The following is a 13,360-nucleotide window of genomic DNA, read 5'->3' on the forward strand; positions in this document are numbered from 1 at the left end:
AATAGGATTTTTAAACTATAATTTTTATCGTAAATGCAATCTTTTCAACAATATATTTGCTTTGATTTATTTAAATAAGTTTTTTTACGTATTTCAATGCCTTCGAATTTGAACAAATATTTTCCTGCTAACGTATCAGTTACTGAGCCAGAAGAAAATTCATAGTCATGGATCACAAAATCGGCGTTTTCAAACCAAAATAATAATTTAAGTGTAAATTTACATTCAAACTTTTATACAAAGGTACTCAAATATGTTGGTGTAAAATATTTTCAAATCATTCCTGTTCTTCAAGTGTTCAGCAGTGAATTCTATCATTGGGGCGTGGCTTATTATTGTAATGAGCATTTTCCTTGCTAACTTCACAGTTTTTTGTCACAGTTACCAAGCTTTTGTTTTTTTATACAAGCTAAGGTCTATGTAGAACTATTTAAAAATAAATTAGTAGTTTGTATTTAATTTTACACTAGCTTCTTCTGACATTTAAGTTTATTTCTGGCTCAGTAACTTTTACGTTATTTATGATGAAAAACATACATCCGATATTAAAGCTTCTCCTCCATTAGCTAAATCAGGCCTGACCAACCCTTTTTGCTCAATTTTTACATTTTTGATCGTCTAATTAACAATTGTCAACATTTTCACGATTTGTTTGATGGAATCGATTCTCATGTGACCAGCGAACATAACTTTGATAAAAGTTTGAAAAAAATATACATACTAGTCACTTTTATCTTCATTTTTAAGTCGAAAATCAATCCGGCTCGCGGGCCAGTTAAAAAAAACTGAGATTTAAATTGCATTGAAATAAACAAAAAATACTGATTTGATCAAATCAGCTGAAAATTGTTCAAATAATTACCGCTAACGTAAGCAGCGAAAATATAAAAAAAAATCGTTTCGTAAATAGTAGGCAAATTCTTAGAGATTTGGAGTTTCTTCAATAATTTCTTTACTATTAATCGCTTGACATTAGAATGTTTTTTAGAGCAATTTTACAAAAACTATGGAACATTGAGGCCAAAACTCCTAGCGACATCCATTTGAATTATATGAAAATTATTATTTTTTTTTCTAAAGTTAAATTCGTGTCTCATAATTGATTCTTTTAACTGAAGTCACGGACGAAATAACCCTGCTTACGCGTTCCAGAATTGATTGATTTTTTTTCAAACTGAAGTCCCAAACAAATCAAAAATGTTTTCCCTGCTAACGTAACAGTTTACTGGGCCAAGTGTTACTTCAGCAGGGAAAGCGTAGGCCACGCCCCCACAACGTTGTTAGCAGTGAAAAAAAGTGAAGTCAGCAGGGAAAAAATCTGCTTATTTTTTTTAATATGTTTTCAAAACATATTGGGACATGATATATTTTTGTGGCTTTCATGTTTTTTTCAATTAGATATATTGCTTACAAAATAATATTTTCTTGAAATTTCAAAAACAGAAAAAAGTTTTTCCTTCAAGAGTATCAAGGCGATATTTACAATGCGGATTCAGTGGCAATGTTATTACTTAACTAATGAAAAATGATTCATGTTAATGTTAAACTACTACCGTAATCTGGGGTGAATCGGGACTACAGTCTGAATAGGGACAGCAGTTTTTAGAGCACTTAAAGCTTTTAAATTTGGTAATGGATGTACACATTTTGTTGGCCTGACTCTATTATAACCGAATCCAACCGGAAAAATCAAAATATTGTGCTCCAACATTAAAACTGCTGTCCCAATTCGCCACATGTGTCCCGATTGACCCCAGTTTACGGTATTGGTTGATTTCCCTAAGGTATAGTTTGGGAAAAAATATCGAATGCAATTGAACTCTCAAACTACCGCATATGAGGTGAAAGCTTTGCCACCATACATGGCCCTGTAAAAAAACATAAATCTGCGGTCTTCACAGCTATTTGCCCTGCTGACGACGTTGTGGGTCGTTTGCGGGACGTGGCCTACGTTTTCCCTGCTGAAGTAACACTTAACTCAGTAAACTGTTACGTAAGCAGGGAAAACATTTTTGATTTGTCTGGGATTCACTTTCGTTTTACGGAGCAAGGTGGGGGACGCGGCCTCAAGTCAGTCCAAGTCCGGTTTCTTGTGGAAAAAAAGGGTAGTGGCCGAACTAGTATTGCATACCAAATGAACACCACCGGAAGATATAGGGGTTCGGGAGGGGGAAGGTGAAAGAAAATTAGTGTAGGTGTGAGTAGTAAGAACTTGGATGACATGAGCAGTTACGGTAATCTAAGTTTAACACTGATGAAGGAAATCTGAAATTATGATTCAATCAAAAACTAAATTGAGATTTATACAAAAGGAACCTAGGATATATTACTAATTTAATGGAAATCAAATAAATTTAATGGAAAATTAAAGATTTTTTTTTTGCGGAGCGAGGTGGGACAGCTAGGATCAAGTCAGTCCAAGTCCGGTTGTGTCAAGGAAAGGTAATGAATGTGTTAGCCTGTGAAGTGCCACTTACACCCCATGGGGAGCGGGGAAAGAGGACATGATTGGGTAGGTTATAATGAGATTGTGTATGTGAGAGTGTGTATTGTTGTAAATATTCTAATTTGATATTTCGTTCTCTATCGCCGCTCCCCACAGTGTCATAAAACCCCGTCTGCAAGAGCAACCCAAAACTAGTTTTGAAGGTTCTAACTGTTTAAAGTAAAACTGTTAAAACTCCCAAAACCAGGATCAAGTAGCACGTGCAAACGGAGAACATTTTCCATACGCTAACGGACTTTACTGATTGACAACTTGACTGTTCCAACAAAGCAATAAACGCAAAATTAATTATAAGGGAAAATGCCAGAAAACTTTTTCAATGGAAATTACTGTATATATAACCTGTAAAGTTAGGAAAAATATAAAGAGTCGAATCTCTGGTTGTCAATAACTAAAGGGACCATCGAGACAGATAAAATAAGAATCCAAAAGCCGATTCGATTAGAAAATCTAAACAAGGTGTGATCGTCATTGAGATCATATTAACAAAAAGAAAGTTTAAATAAAATCAGATAGACCGTCAAAATAGAGAAAAGTTGGGATAAAGAGAAATGGAAAAAAGAAAGCATCGAAAAATGAAATTTGAAGAACTAAATAAATCTTCTACAGAAGGAGGAATACATAGAGACATTGACAACCAGTGAGCCGACTATAAATAATAAAGACAACTAAAGTCACATACCTGATGATGGGTAATACCTTGGGTAATACCCATCTTACCGATCACTGGGAAAAGGCACTTTTTGCGGGAGCTGCAATTGCTTGATGGCCTACATGCCTTGGCGATCCCCAGGTTGAAGTTTTAATCGCTTACAGCCGCATCCGGAACATCACGCAGACGCTGTAGTTTCTCATCGTCCTTTTAGTGTTCGTCTTCCTTCCTTCTGGTGTATGCTGCTTTCTTTGGTTGTTCTGGTTTTATTTCTCGATCTTGATCTGGAACTGGTTCGAAAAGAACAGAAGAAAAAGGACAGCAGTATCTTCGTTTTCGTTTCGTTTTACGGAGCAAGGTGGAGGCGCGGCCTCAAGTCAGTCCAAGTTCGGTTTCTTGTGGAAAAAGGGTAGTGGCCGAACTAGCATTGCATACAAAATGAACAACACCGGAAGATATAGGGGATCGGGAGGAGGAAGGTGAAAGAAAATTAGTGTTGGTGTGAGTAGTAAGAACTTGGATGACATGAGCAGTTACGGTAATCTAAGTTTAACACTGAATAAAGAAAATCTTAAATTGTGATTCAAAGTAAAAAGGCCCGGAATAAATTAAATTATTAGTTAATTAAATAAAAAAAAATGTAACTTATCGGAGATCTATACTAAAGAAACCTATGATGTATTCCAAATTTAAAGGAAATAAAAAAAATACTAGAGAGCAAAAGATGAAAACTAACTGCCGACCTGTCGCGTCTGTCAGTAGTCCTGTCGTACATTACAAATAGAAACAGACACTTCGACCAAATCAACTAATAATTTAAATCCAATTATTCATCTACGGAAACCTAACTAACTTTAATCAACAACCTAAACTAAACTGCCTGAATGTAAATTTAATCTCAAATCCTCAAATGTTTTATTACAACGCCAAATAAGGTAAAGGACCTTTTTAAACCAGCCTTGCCGCTTCCAAAAACCAATAAACATAAATGAACAGTTCATAAGTTGAACACTCGTCATTAAGACGACTATTTCGTGCATTCCAGTTCATTAGGTACACAAGCTTTGCAAACAAGAGTGTATCTCTATAATACCTTATGTAAACTGTCATTTAAGTGAAGGAGACACACTCTTGTTCACAAAACCCATGCGCCCTTTTGAAATGTTAGGCTCCATTTGATCGTCAAGGCTCCAGTAGACCCTCGATTCGCAACAATGGTAGATACAACCATAATCCGTCAACCGTTAGTTCAACAGATTAACGAATTTTGTCCGATGTCATTACATTATTGATTGACCGAGACTCTATGGAAATTTTGACATATCAAAACAATACACAGCTTATAATATACTTATTTATCTATGTTTTCTGCAGCCCTACCAGGCCTAGAAGAGGCATCTGTTTATTTATTGTGAGTAAGCGCTTGTTTTCAGAGTTCATTTTTTCAATTTAAAAGGGAGGGGAGACTATTTGCATCAATGAACTCCTACTTAAGCCCTGGGACCATCTCTAACACTGATCACTCCTAGCTAGGAATTTACACCTAGACACAATGTAGAGATCCGATCGCAAGTGTTGGCCGGATAATTGGGTAATATTATCAATATTTAATTTTATAATTGAGCCAACCCGCTAGCGGCGACAAGATCCTTACTCATGCCAAAGGAAAAAGCTTGGTTACTGTAAAGTTAGCAAGGAAATGATCATCATAATAATAAGCCACGCCCCAATGATAGAATTCACTGCTGAACACTTGAAGAACAGGAATGATTTGAAAATATTTTACACCAACATATTTGAGTACCATTGTATAAAAGTTTGAATGTAAATTTACACTTAAATTATTATTTTGGTTTGACAACGCCGATTTTTGTGATCCATGACTATGAATTTTCTTCTGGCTCAGTAACTGATACGTTAGCAGGGAAAATATTTGTTCAAATTCGAAAGCATTGAAATACGTAAAAAAACTTATTTAAATAAATCAAAGCAAATATATTGTTGAAAAGATTGCATTTACGATAAAAATTATAGTTTAAAAAATCCTATTTACGTTAGCAGGGAAATTTCACTTTCCCTGCTGTCTTCACAATTTTTTTCCCTGCTGACGATGTGAAGTGAGCAGGGAAATTGGATTTTAATGACGCCATCTGGTGGCCAATACGAGAACTAAAATTTTCCCTGCTAACGTTTCCCTGCTGAAGTAACATCAGTGAAAATCGGACCTTTTGAAAACCAACCCAAGATACAGTAGTTGTTCGGTAACTGGGCGTTGTTTAACTGGGCTGTTTTTTAACTGGGCGCTCGATAACTGTAGCCCAGTTAAAAAGCAGACAAACGTCAAAATACCAAAACAATCTGAAATGACCGAGGGGTTAATGGATGCAAAAATCATTTTTTTAAATAAAAAATACTTTTTTCAAACTTTTATTAAATTACAAGTCACAATCAATGAAACATGATAAGTAAGCATTGTAAACTAATTTGAGTAACTTTTATTTTTAGATTTTATCAGGAAATTTGCATGCATCGGTGCTCCCCTCGTTATTTTTCGTTCAGCCCAGTTATAGCGAGCAGCATTCGGTGGCTGGGCTACGATCTCAGCGCAGTTACCGAACAAGTGCTGTATCTTGAAAACGGTGCACTTTATCAAACTTACTGCTGAGTAGTTTCCGATTGCATATATGATTTTACATTACTTATGGAAGTAAAAACAAAATAAAAAAAATCTTTTTTCCAAAAAAAATAATTAAAAAATCATTAATTATCGGCATTTTTGTAATTTTTTTCTATGGAACAAAAACTGCGGTTTATTTTTGCCCCATAACATCAAATAATTTCAAAAATTCAAAAATATATGAAGTTCGGGAAATTGTTTTTTTTTTCGCAAAAAAATAAATAAAAATATGAAACATCAAAACGATCAGAAAATAGCTTCAAAAGATTTAGATTTTTGAATATTTACGTTTTGTATGAACAGCTGCCCAAAATTGGTGCGTGTGAAGGTGCGGCTGGCTTTGGCTGTCTCGATGACAGTTGAGCCAGCCAGATTTGCGATTCCTTTCCGTAGGGTCGTAAGAATTTTCGCGTCCGCCGTCGGTGTGTTTTTCGTTTTTTTGGCGTGCGTGTGTGCGTGTGAAGGTGCGGCTGGCTTTGGCTGTCCCGATGACAGTTGAGCCAGTCAGATTTGCGATTCCTTTCCGTAGGGTCGTAGAATTTTCGCGTCCGCCGTCGGTGTGTTTTTCGTTTTTGGCGTGCGTGTGTGCGTGTGAAGGTGCGGCTGGCTTTGGCTGTCTCGATGACAGTTGAGCCAGTCAGATTTGCGATTCCTTTCCGTAGGGTCGTAGAATTTTCGCGTCCGCCGTCGGTGTGTTTTTCGTTTTTTTGGCGTGCGTGTGTGCGTGTGAAGGTGCGGCTGGCTTTGGCTGTCCCGATGACAGTTGAGCCAGTCAGATTTGCGATTCCTTTCCGTAGGGTCGTAGAATTTTCGCGTCCGCCGTCGGTGTGTTTTTCGTTTTTTTGGCGTGCATGTGTGCGTGTGAAGGTGCGGCTGGCTTTGGCTGTCCCGATGACAGTTGAGCCAGTCAGATTTGCGATTCCTTTCCGTAGGGTCGTAGAATTTTCGCGTCCGCCGTCGGTGTGTTTTTCGTTTTTTTGGCGTGCGTGTGTGCGTGTGAAGGTGCGGCTGGCTTTGGCTGTCTCGATGACAGTTGAGCCAGCCAGATTTGCGATTCCTTTCCGTAGGGTCGTAAGAATTTTCGCGTCCGCCGTCGGTGTGTTTTTTGTTTTTCGTTTTTCTCGCGTGCGTGTGTGCGTGTGAAGGTGCGGCTGGCTTTGACTGTCCCGATGACAGTTGAGCCAGTCAGATTTGCGATTCCTTTCCGTAGGGTCGTAGAATTTTCGCGTCCGCCGTCGGTGTGTTTTTTTTTTGTTTTTTTCGTTTTTTTGGCGTGCATGTGTGCGTGTGAAGGTGCGGCTGGCTTTGGCTGTCTCGATGACAGTTGAGCCAGCCAGATTTGCGATTCCTTTCCGTAGGGTCGTAAGAATTTTCGCGTCCGCCGTCGGTGTGTTTTTCGTTTTTCTCGCGTGCGTGTGTGCGTGTGAAGGTGCGGCTGGCTTTGGCTATCCCGATGACAGTTGAGCCAGTCAGATTTGCGATTCCTTTCCGTAGGGTCGTAGAATTTTCGCGTCCGCCGTCGGTGTGTTTTTTCGTTTTTTTGGCGTGCATGTGTGCGTGTGAAGTTGCGGCTGGCTTTGGCTGTCCCGATGACAGTTGAGCCAGTTTGATTTGACCCTATCAACACCCTATCATACCATTTCAGCTCGATACACATCGAAACTCGTCGTTCGCATCGTTAATCAGTACCTCACTAAACATCAATCATTTAAAACTCGTAAAATTATCTCAAGTTAAAAGTTACATTGTTTAATCCTTCATTCTTTAATTACAAATGATTTTGGTTCTATCTTTCCACAGCCGGCTGTCTAAGACTAGACCATTTCATTTAAAATTTAACAACCGATAAACGGGAAATGTCTCATCCGCAGCATCCGATTGCTTGCCTTGAGAATAAAACAAAATACCGTTAAACAAACACTATGATTTTGGGTCGCATCATCATCTTCTATGATGAATCCTGACCAAACACCCTATCCTACTAACAAGTTTTCAGGTTCCTGGCGCTCGTGGGGTGTAAGCACAGAGTAAATCAGCTGCCCTAGTAGCAACCTGCGCTAACTAACATTCCCGTCCCTTAAAATCGAGGTCTACAAACTGACATGGCGGGCGCCGTTGGTGGCCAATGACTGTTACCTATTCGCAACTGATCTAGCTTTAGCAATCATGGTGTTTTATCTTTTCAGCGCATTCATACATGCTGTTGATAAGGGAAACACCACTAGATCGTCGAAGCCTATAATCAGTAGTGCTGAAAGGATATTACGGTTCTGTTCAGCAACGGAGGGGCAACCATGGGTGATCTCTCATGCTCATGCTTGTATGAACAGCTGCCCAAAATTGTATGGGTGAACTAATGACAAAAAATTGCTTGTTTGATCATAGGGAAAGCTCCCAAAAAAATTTAGGCCCAATAAAAAAAAAGTAAAATTCTGCTTTTGGTGGAGAATTGCTTATCTTGTATTACAACTTAAAAATGTCTTAAGTCTTCAGCGTTAGCCTTTGGACCTCTTGAACAAATGACCGAGATTTGCGCATTTCCGTTTCCTATGAAAATATAAATAACGGAATATTTTTTACACAATCATTCTTCCCATAAATTCCTACAATTTTGTCGAAGATACAAAATTGATCAGAAAAAAAACTTAAGACTATTTTTACAGAATTTATGTAAGGACAGTTGCCATCTTTTTATGTAGATTTGTAAACAGGCATTTTTGGTCAAAGAGAAAGAAAGTACTCAAAAAATTTTGGCCATTCAAAATATAAAAAAAACTAATAAATTTACAATTTCTGAATGCATTGCTTTTTTGTATTTATCCGAGTTTTATTTTTTTTTTTCTCAAAAAACAAAAGCACTAACATTGAGTATTTGCCCTTTTTTTTAAATCGTCTATACCCAAATTTTAAATTCTGATGTTTGTTTATTTTAAAATTAATTTTTTTTACACAATTTGCTAAAGCTTTATTATTTTACTAAGTTTGGAAAATTAAAGGGCACGAAGATGAAAATTCGCTAGATTCCTGGAAATTGGAATTTTGGATTAAAACAGCTTTTTCCATATTCATTTCTTTGTGAGAGGAGAGTCCAATTTGCTCTCCATCCGTATTGACTATTTCTCATTCCTGATTTTCTGTTCTTCTCTCGCTCGACCATCAATCTCTTTTATGTCCTTGTGCTGTGAGGGGAATTTTCGTTCGATCCGTTTTTCTTTATACTTTTGTTTCACACATACTAACAGTCTTTGTGAGGGGATACTGATACTCTCCATCCGCATTGACCTTTTCTAATTTGTGATTTACTTTTTCATTGGTAGTTAGAATTAAAGCCCGGGGATTGGGGAGATGTATCGGTCAAATGGTCTCGACAAACAACCGGGAATTTGAAAATCGAAATTCAGTGACCACTCTGCTTTAAAAAGAAATTTATCAATATTTCAAAATGCAGAATGGCTAACAAATTTCTAATTATTCTCCCCCAACCCAGACTGCAACAGCAACAACTGCTCCGACGGCGAATGGCCGTAATGAACACGACCCGCATGGGCACCACGTCGACGCCTTCGATAGCCGCCTCCAGCGGGCCGAGCCCACTTCCGTCGGGTGGTCCCAGCGGTGGCATGAGCCCGGGCCCGAACAGCATGGGCGGTGGCGCCGGTCCAAGTCCGGGTGGTCCCGGCATGGGAGGCGGCGGCGGCGGCGGAATGGGTCCAGGTGGCATGAGTGGACCCGGCAGTGTCGGTTCCGTTGGCAGCGGGATGGGCATCGGTCCAGGCGGTATGGTGGGAACTCCCGGCGGCGGCATGAGCCCCTCGGCCGCGGCACCCAGTCCGCTGGGTCAGGTCGGTGGGCTGGGAAGCCCGCACGGGCCGGCCGGCATGTCCGGCATGAAGCAGGAGTCCCAGCCTCCGCCGCCGAACGTGATGCAGGCGCTGAAACAGGTAAGACCTTGGTGGTCGTGGGTGAAGATGTGGTGGGACTTGGTGTTTCTAAATGGGGGATTTGATTCGTATTCCGCAGGTTCAGGAGGAGGCCGCACGACAACAAGCACCGCACGGAAGCTTCGGCAAGGGACACCCGGGTGGGGCTCCGATGCCACCGCCGGTGATGCAGCGGGCGATTGCTGCCGGAGGTCACATGGGTGGCGTAGGCGGAGTTGGGCCCATGGGTGGCGTTGGTCCCCAGCAACAGCAACCGGTCGGAGGAGTTGGACCGATGGGTGGCCCAGGAGGGCCGGGAGTTGGCGTTGTGGGGGCCGGCGGTCAGAACGTGATGGCCCAGCTGGATCAGTGGGGCAACCCGAGGTATCCGAATGCCGGCGGTGTCCAGCAGAACCCCGGAGGAATGCGGCCAAATCTGCCCGGCATGATGCAGCAGGGCCAGGGGCAGGGGCCGCAGCAACCGAACCCGATGCAGGGGGTAAGTTTTGGGGGTTTGTTTGTCTCTTTCGAGACTTGATTGCTAATTTTATGGGTTATTTGCACAGGGCATGATGGGCGCCGGCGTCGGTGGCCAGCAGATGATGGGTGGCATGCGGCCCGGACCGGGTGGTGGCGTTTGCATTCAGGGCCCGGGAGGCGGAATGATTCCCAACCAGCAGCAGCAGGTCGTGGGAGGCCCGGGTCAGCAGCCGGGAGCGCCCGGTTCGCAACTGCCAACGAATCAACCCAAGGCCGCCATCGCGCAGCTGATGGCGACACTCAAGAACCCGCAGGCCGGACCCGAACAGCAACAGCAGCTGCTGTCGATCCTGAAGGCGAACCCGCAGCTGATGGCGGCCTTCATCAAGCAGCGGCAGCAGATGGTGAGTTTGAACTTGAGTCTTTCGAAGAAATGGTTTTAATCGATTGTTGTTTCCCCAGAACCAGAACCAGCAGAACCAAAACCAGGGTGGAATGCCCGGCCAGCAGCAGCAGCAACAGCAGCAGGGTCAGCAGAGCCAGCAGCAGGCGATGATGCAGCAGCATCCGGGCGGAGTTGGCGTTGGAGTGGGAGGAGTTGGCGTTGGGCCGGGTCAGCAGCAGCAGGGTGTCGGAGTTGGTCCCGGACAGGGACCCGTCGTCGGTGGCATGGGCTATAACCCGGCGGCGGGCGGAGGGCCGATGGCGCCCAACAGGATGCAGGGCGGTGGCGTCCAGGGGATGGCCGGCGGGGGTAAACCCGGCGGCGGAAACCCGCAGATGCAGCAGATACCGGTGAGTAGAGTAGCATCCATCTTGAGTAAAAGTTTCGTAGCTTACAGTGTCTTTCTCCCCAGATCCAACAACAGATATGGTACAAACAGCAGCAACAACAACAGCAACAACAGCAGCAGCAGCAACAACAGCACCAACAGCAGATGCTCCTGCAGCGCCAGCTGGCCATGTCCGGCAACAACATGCAACCGGCGCCACCCTACCAGCAACGACCCCGGCCCCAGCAGCAGATGGGCGTCGGTGGTTACGGCCCGGGCGGCGGCATGTTCCCCGACCAGCAGCAACAACAGCAACAGCAGCAGTACATGCAGCAGGGCCTCAAGCCCGGCCCCGGCCAGCAAGGTCCGGGCGGCGTCAACGTACTATCCCAGCAACTGCAGCAGGGCCCGGGCGGCCAAGTGATGGGTCCTCCGACGCCGCAGCACGCGATGCAGCAGCAGCTCATGCAAACGGTCCGATCACCTCCGCCAATCCGATCCCCGCAGCCACAACCTTCGCCGCGAGCCGTCCCATCTCCGCGAGGAGGCGGCGGTGGTCAACCGTCGGCTTCCCCGCGCGCTCAACCCTCGCCTCACCACATGCCGTCGCACTCGCCAGCGCCGAGTGGCGGCGACATGCACAATCACATGCACCCCCACCAGAGTCCGGGCGTGGGCGTTGGCGGCGTAGGCGGCCAGGGCGTTCCCCCGGGGGGTGATCCGAACCAGATGCCGGGCGGGGGAGGGGGAGGCGGTGTTGGCCCCAACGATACGAGTCCCCTGAACGCGCAGGACCAGCTGACCAAGTTTGTCGAGCAGTTGTAGTCGTACTGAAGAGCTGGACGTGGCCGCCAGCCGGGAGGAGCAGGGGGGAAGCCTTATAGTTAAGTGACGCCAGAGGGACTCTGTTAGCACGAATCCGCGTAGACGCAGCTCTTCTTATTCAAGTGCTTTCTTTTTCGTTTTGTCAGTTTTCAGTTTTAAGAACCAGAAGTTGCTAGGTTTGAAGGTTAAATTTTTTCACCTGTATGAAATCGTTACAACAGCAAAATTAGTCTCGATTGTTTAAGAAGAGCTCCAACACCACACTATTTTTACTTGAATTGACAGAGAGCAAAAGAAAAAAACTATTGAAAATAACAAAAAGAAGAAAAAAAAACTTGTTAGAAGCGTAAGAGACATTATGTAAAAAAGAGAAAGAAAAACAAAAAAAAACATTTAAAAAATTAACGGCAAGCAAAAGCGAGTAAGTTCACCTAGAAGTGTATGATAATAGTGTAAGAAAGAGTAGACAAAATACACACACACAAAGCTCCTAGTATCGATGGCTAATTTAAACGAAAAAAAAAATCGCAAATATTTTTTGTAAATAACTCTCCAGTGCACACAACAACTGTTAATTTTGAATCGAAACAATCGCATTTTTCTTTTCGCTAAATAGGAACAAACAAAGATCGTTATTTATTACCACATTTTTTTTCGTCTTCTTTCCTTTGTGTTTGTGCTGTTTGGCCATAAAAAGAGTTTCGAAAATAACGCCGGAAAGAAGGAAGGAAGCGGCGGCGCCGCCGCCACACCCACATTTACATATTAGAGAATGGCTGTGCTCTGTTTGTGTTTAGGACAAAGAAAATTATGACAAGAAATGAAGAGAAAAAAACGTGGTGTTTCTGTTTTAAGGCGGAGAAGGGTGTGGCGACGAAGTCGTTTTTTTTTCTTTCTTTCTTTGAGGTGCGTTAAATTGCTGATTTGCTTTGTAAAAAGAAGAGTGTAAAATTCTGTAAATAGCTTTACTTTTATGGTTTTTCCACAAAAATTGAGCAAATAAACCTCAAGTGTGTGTAATTCTTTCAAAAAAAAAAAGCGAAAAACAAAAGTTAGGTAAATTGTTAGATCTCTGTGGCGGCTTACAAAACAAAAAAAACTAAAATCGAGCGAGTCCACAACTGCGGGGGCTCGAATCTCAAAAAATGTTGTGCGTGTCCAAAATCAAATCGCTTTCTAACCGGGAAAACTCGCAACTCACTTTGTAAAACTTATTTTGAAGGGGAAGTGGCTTTCCCCTTCGGATGGTTTATTGAGCTAAAAGGTTCGTGATTTCCAGCTTGGAAGGTGGTTCGATGAAACATGCGCGCAACAGCAAGCGCGAATCATGAAGCATCTAAAAGATGGTTCTGCCGAAGGCAGATTGACGGGGAAGTGATTCGAGTTGATAAATAATGGGAAAATGGTTTAAAATTAGTTGGGAAGTGCTTTTTTTTCAAGGGTGGAAAGTGCGTTTCAAGATTGGAAAAGAGGCGAGATTTTATGTTAAATTTGACGCAATTTTTACTTTAAAAAACATAATTTAAT

General features: G+C 42.6%; 1 protein-coding gene across 3 annotated transcripts in view; it reads left to right on the top strand.

Moving 5' to 3' along the window:
• LOC6037929 (histone lysine acetyltransferase CREBBP) overlaps positions 1 to 12,223 on the top strand; it is a 58,287-nt gene extending 46,064 nt beyond the window's left edge. For all 3 annotated transcript variants that reach the window (XM_038248676.1, XM_038248674.1, XM_038248677.1), the window contains 5 exons: positions 9,323 to 9,776; positions 9,856 to 10,254; positions 10,322 to 10,639; positions 10,698 to 11,030; positions 11,093 to 12,223. In XM_038248676.1, coding sequence (XP_038104604.1) covers positions 9,323 to 9,776; positions 9,856 to 10,254; positions 10,322 to 10,639; positions 10,698 to 11,030; positions 11,093 to 11,833 — 2,245 coding nt within the window. In that variant the 3' untranslated portion in view covers positions 11,834 to 12,223. The remainder of the gene's footprint in view (positions 1 to 9,322; positions 9,777 to 9,855; positions 10,255 to 10,321; positions 10,640 to 10,697; positions 11,031 to 11,092) is intronic.
• Positions 12,224 to 13,360: the final 1,137 nt, after the last annotated feature.

This window comes from Culex quinquefasciatus, chromosome 1, assembly GCF_015732765.1.
Source record: "Culex quinquefasciatus strain JHB chromosome 1, VPISU_Cqui_1.0_pri_paternal, whole genome shotgun sequence".
NCBI classification, from domain to species: Eukaryota; Metazoa; Arthropoda; class Insecta; order Diptera; family Culicidae; genus Culex; species Culex quinquefasciatus.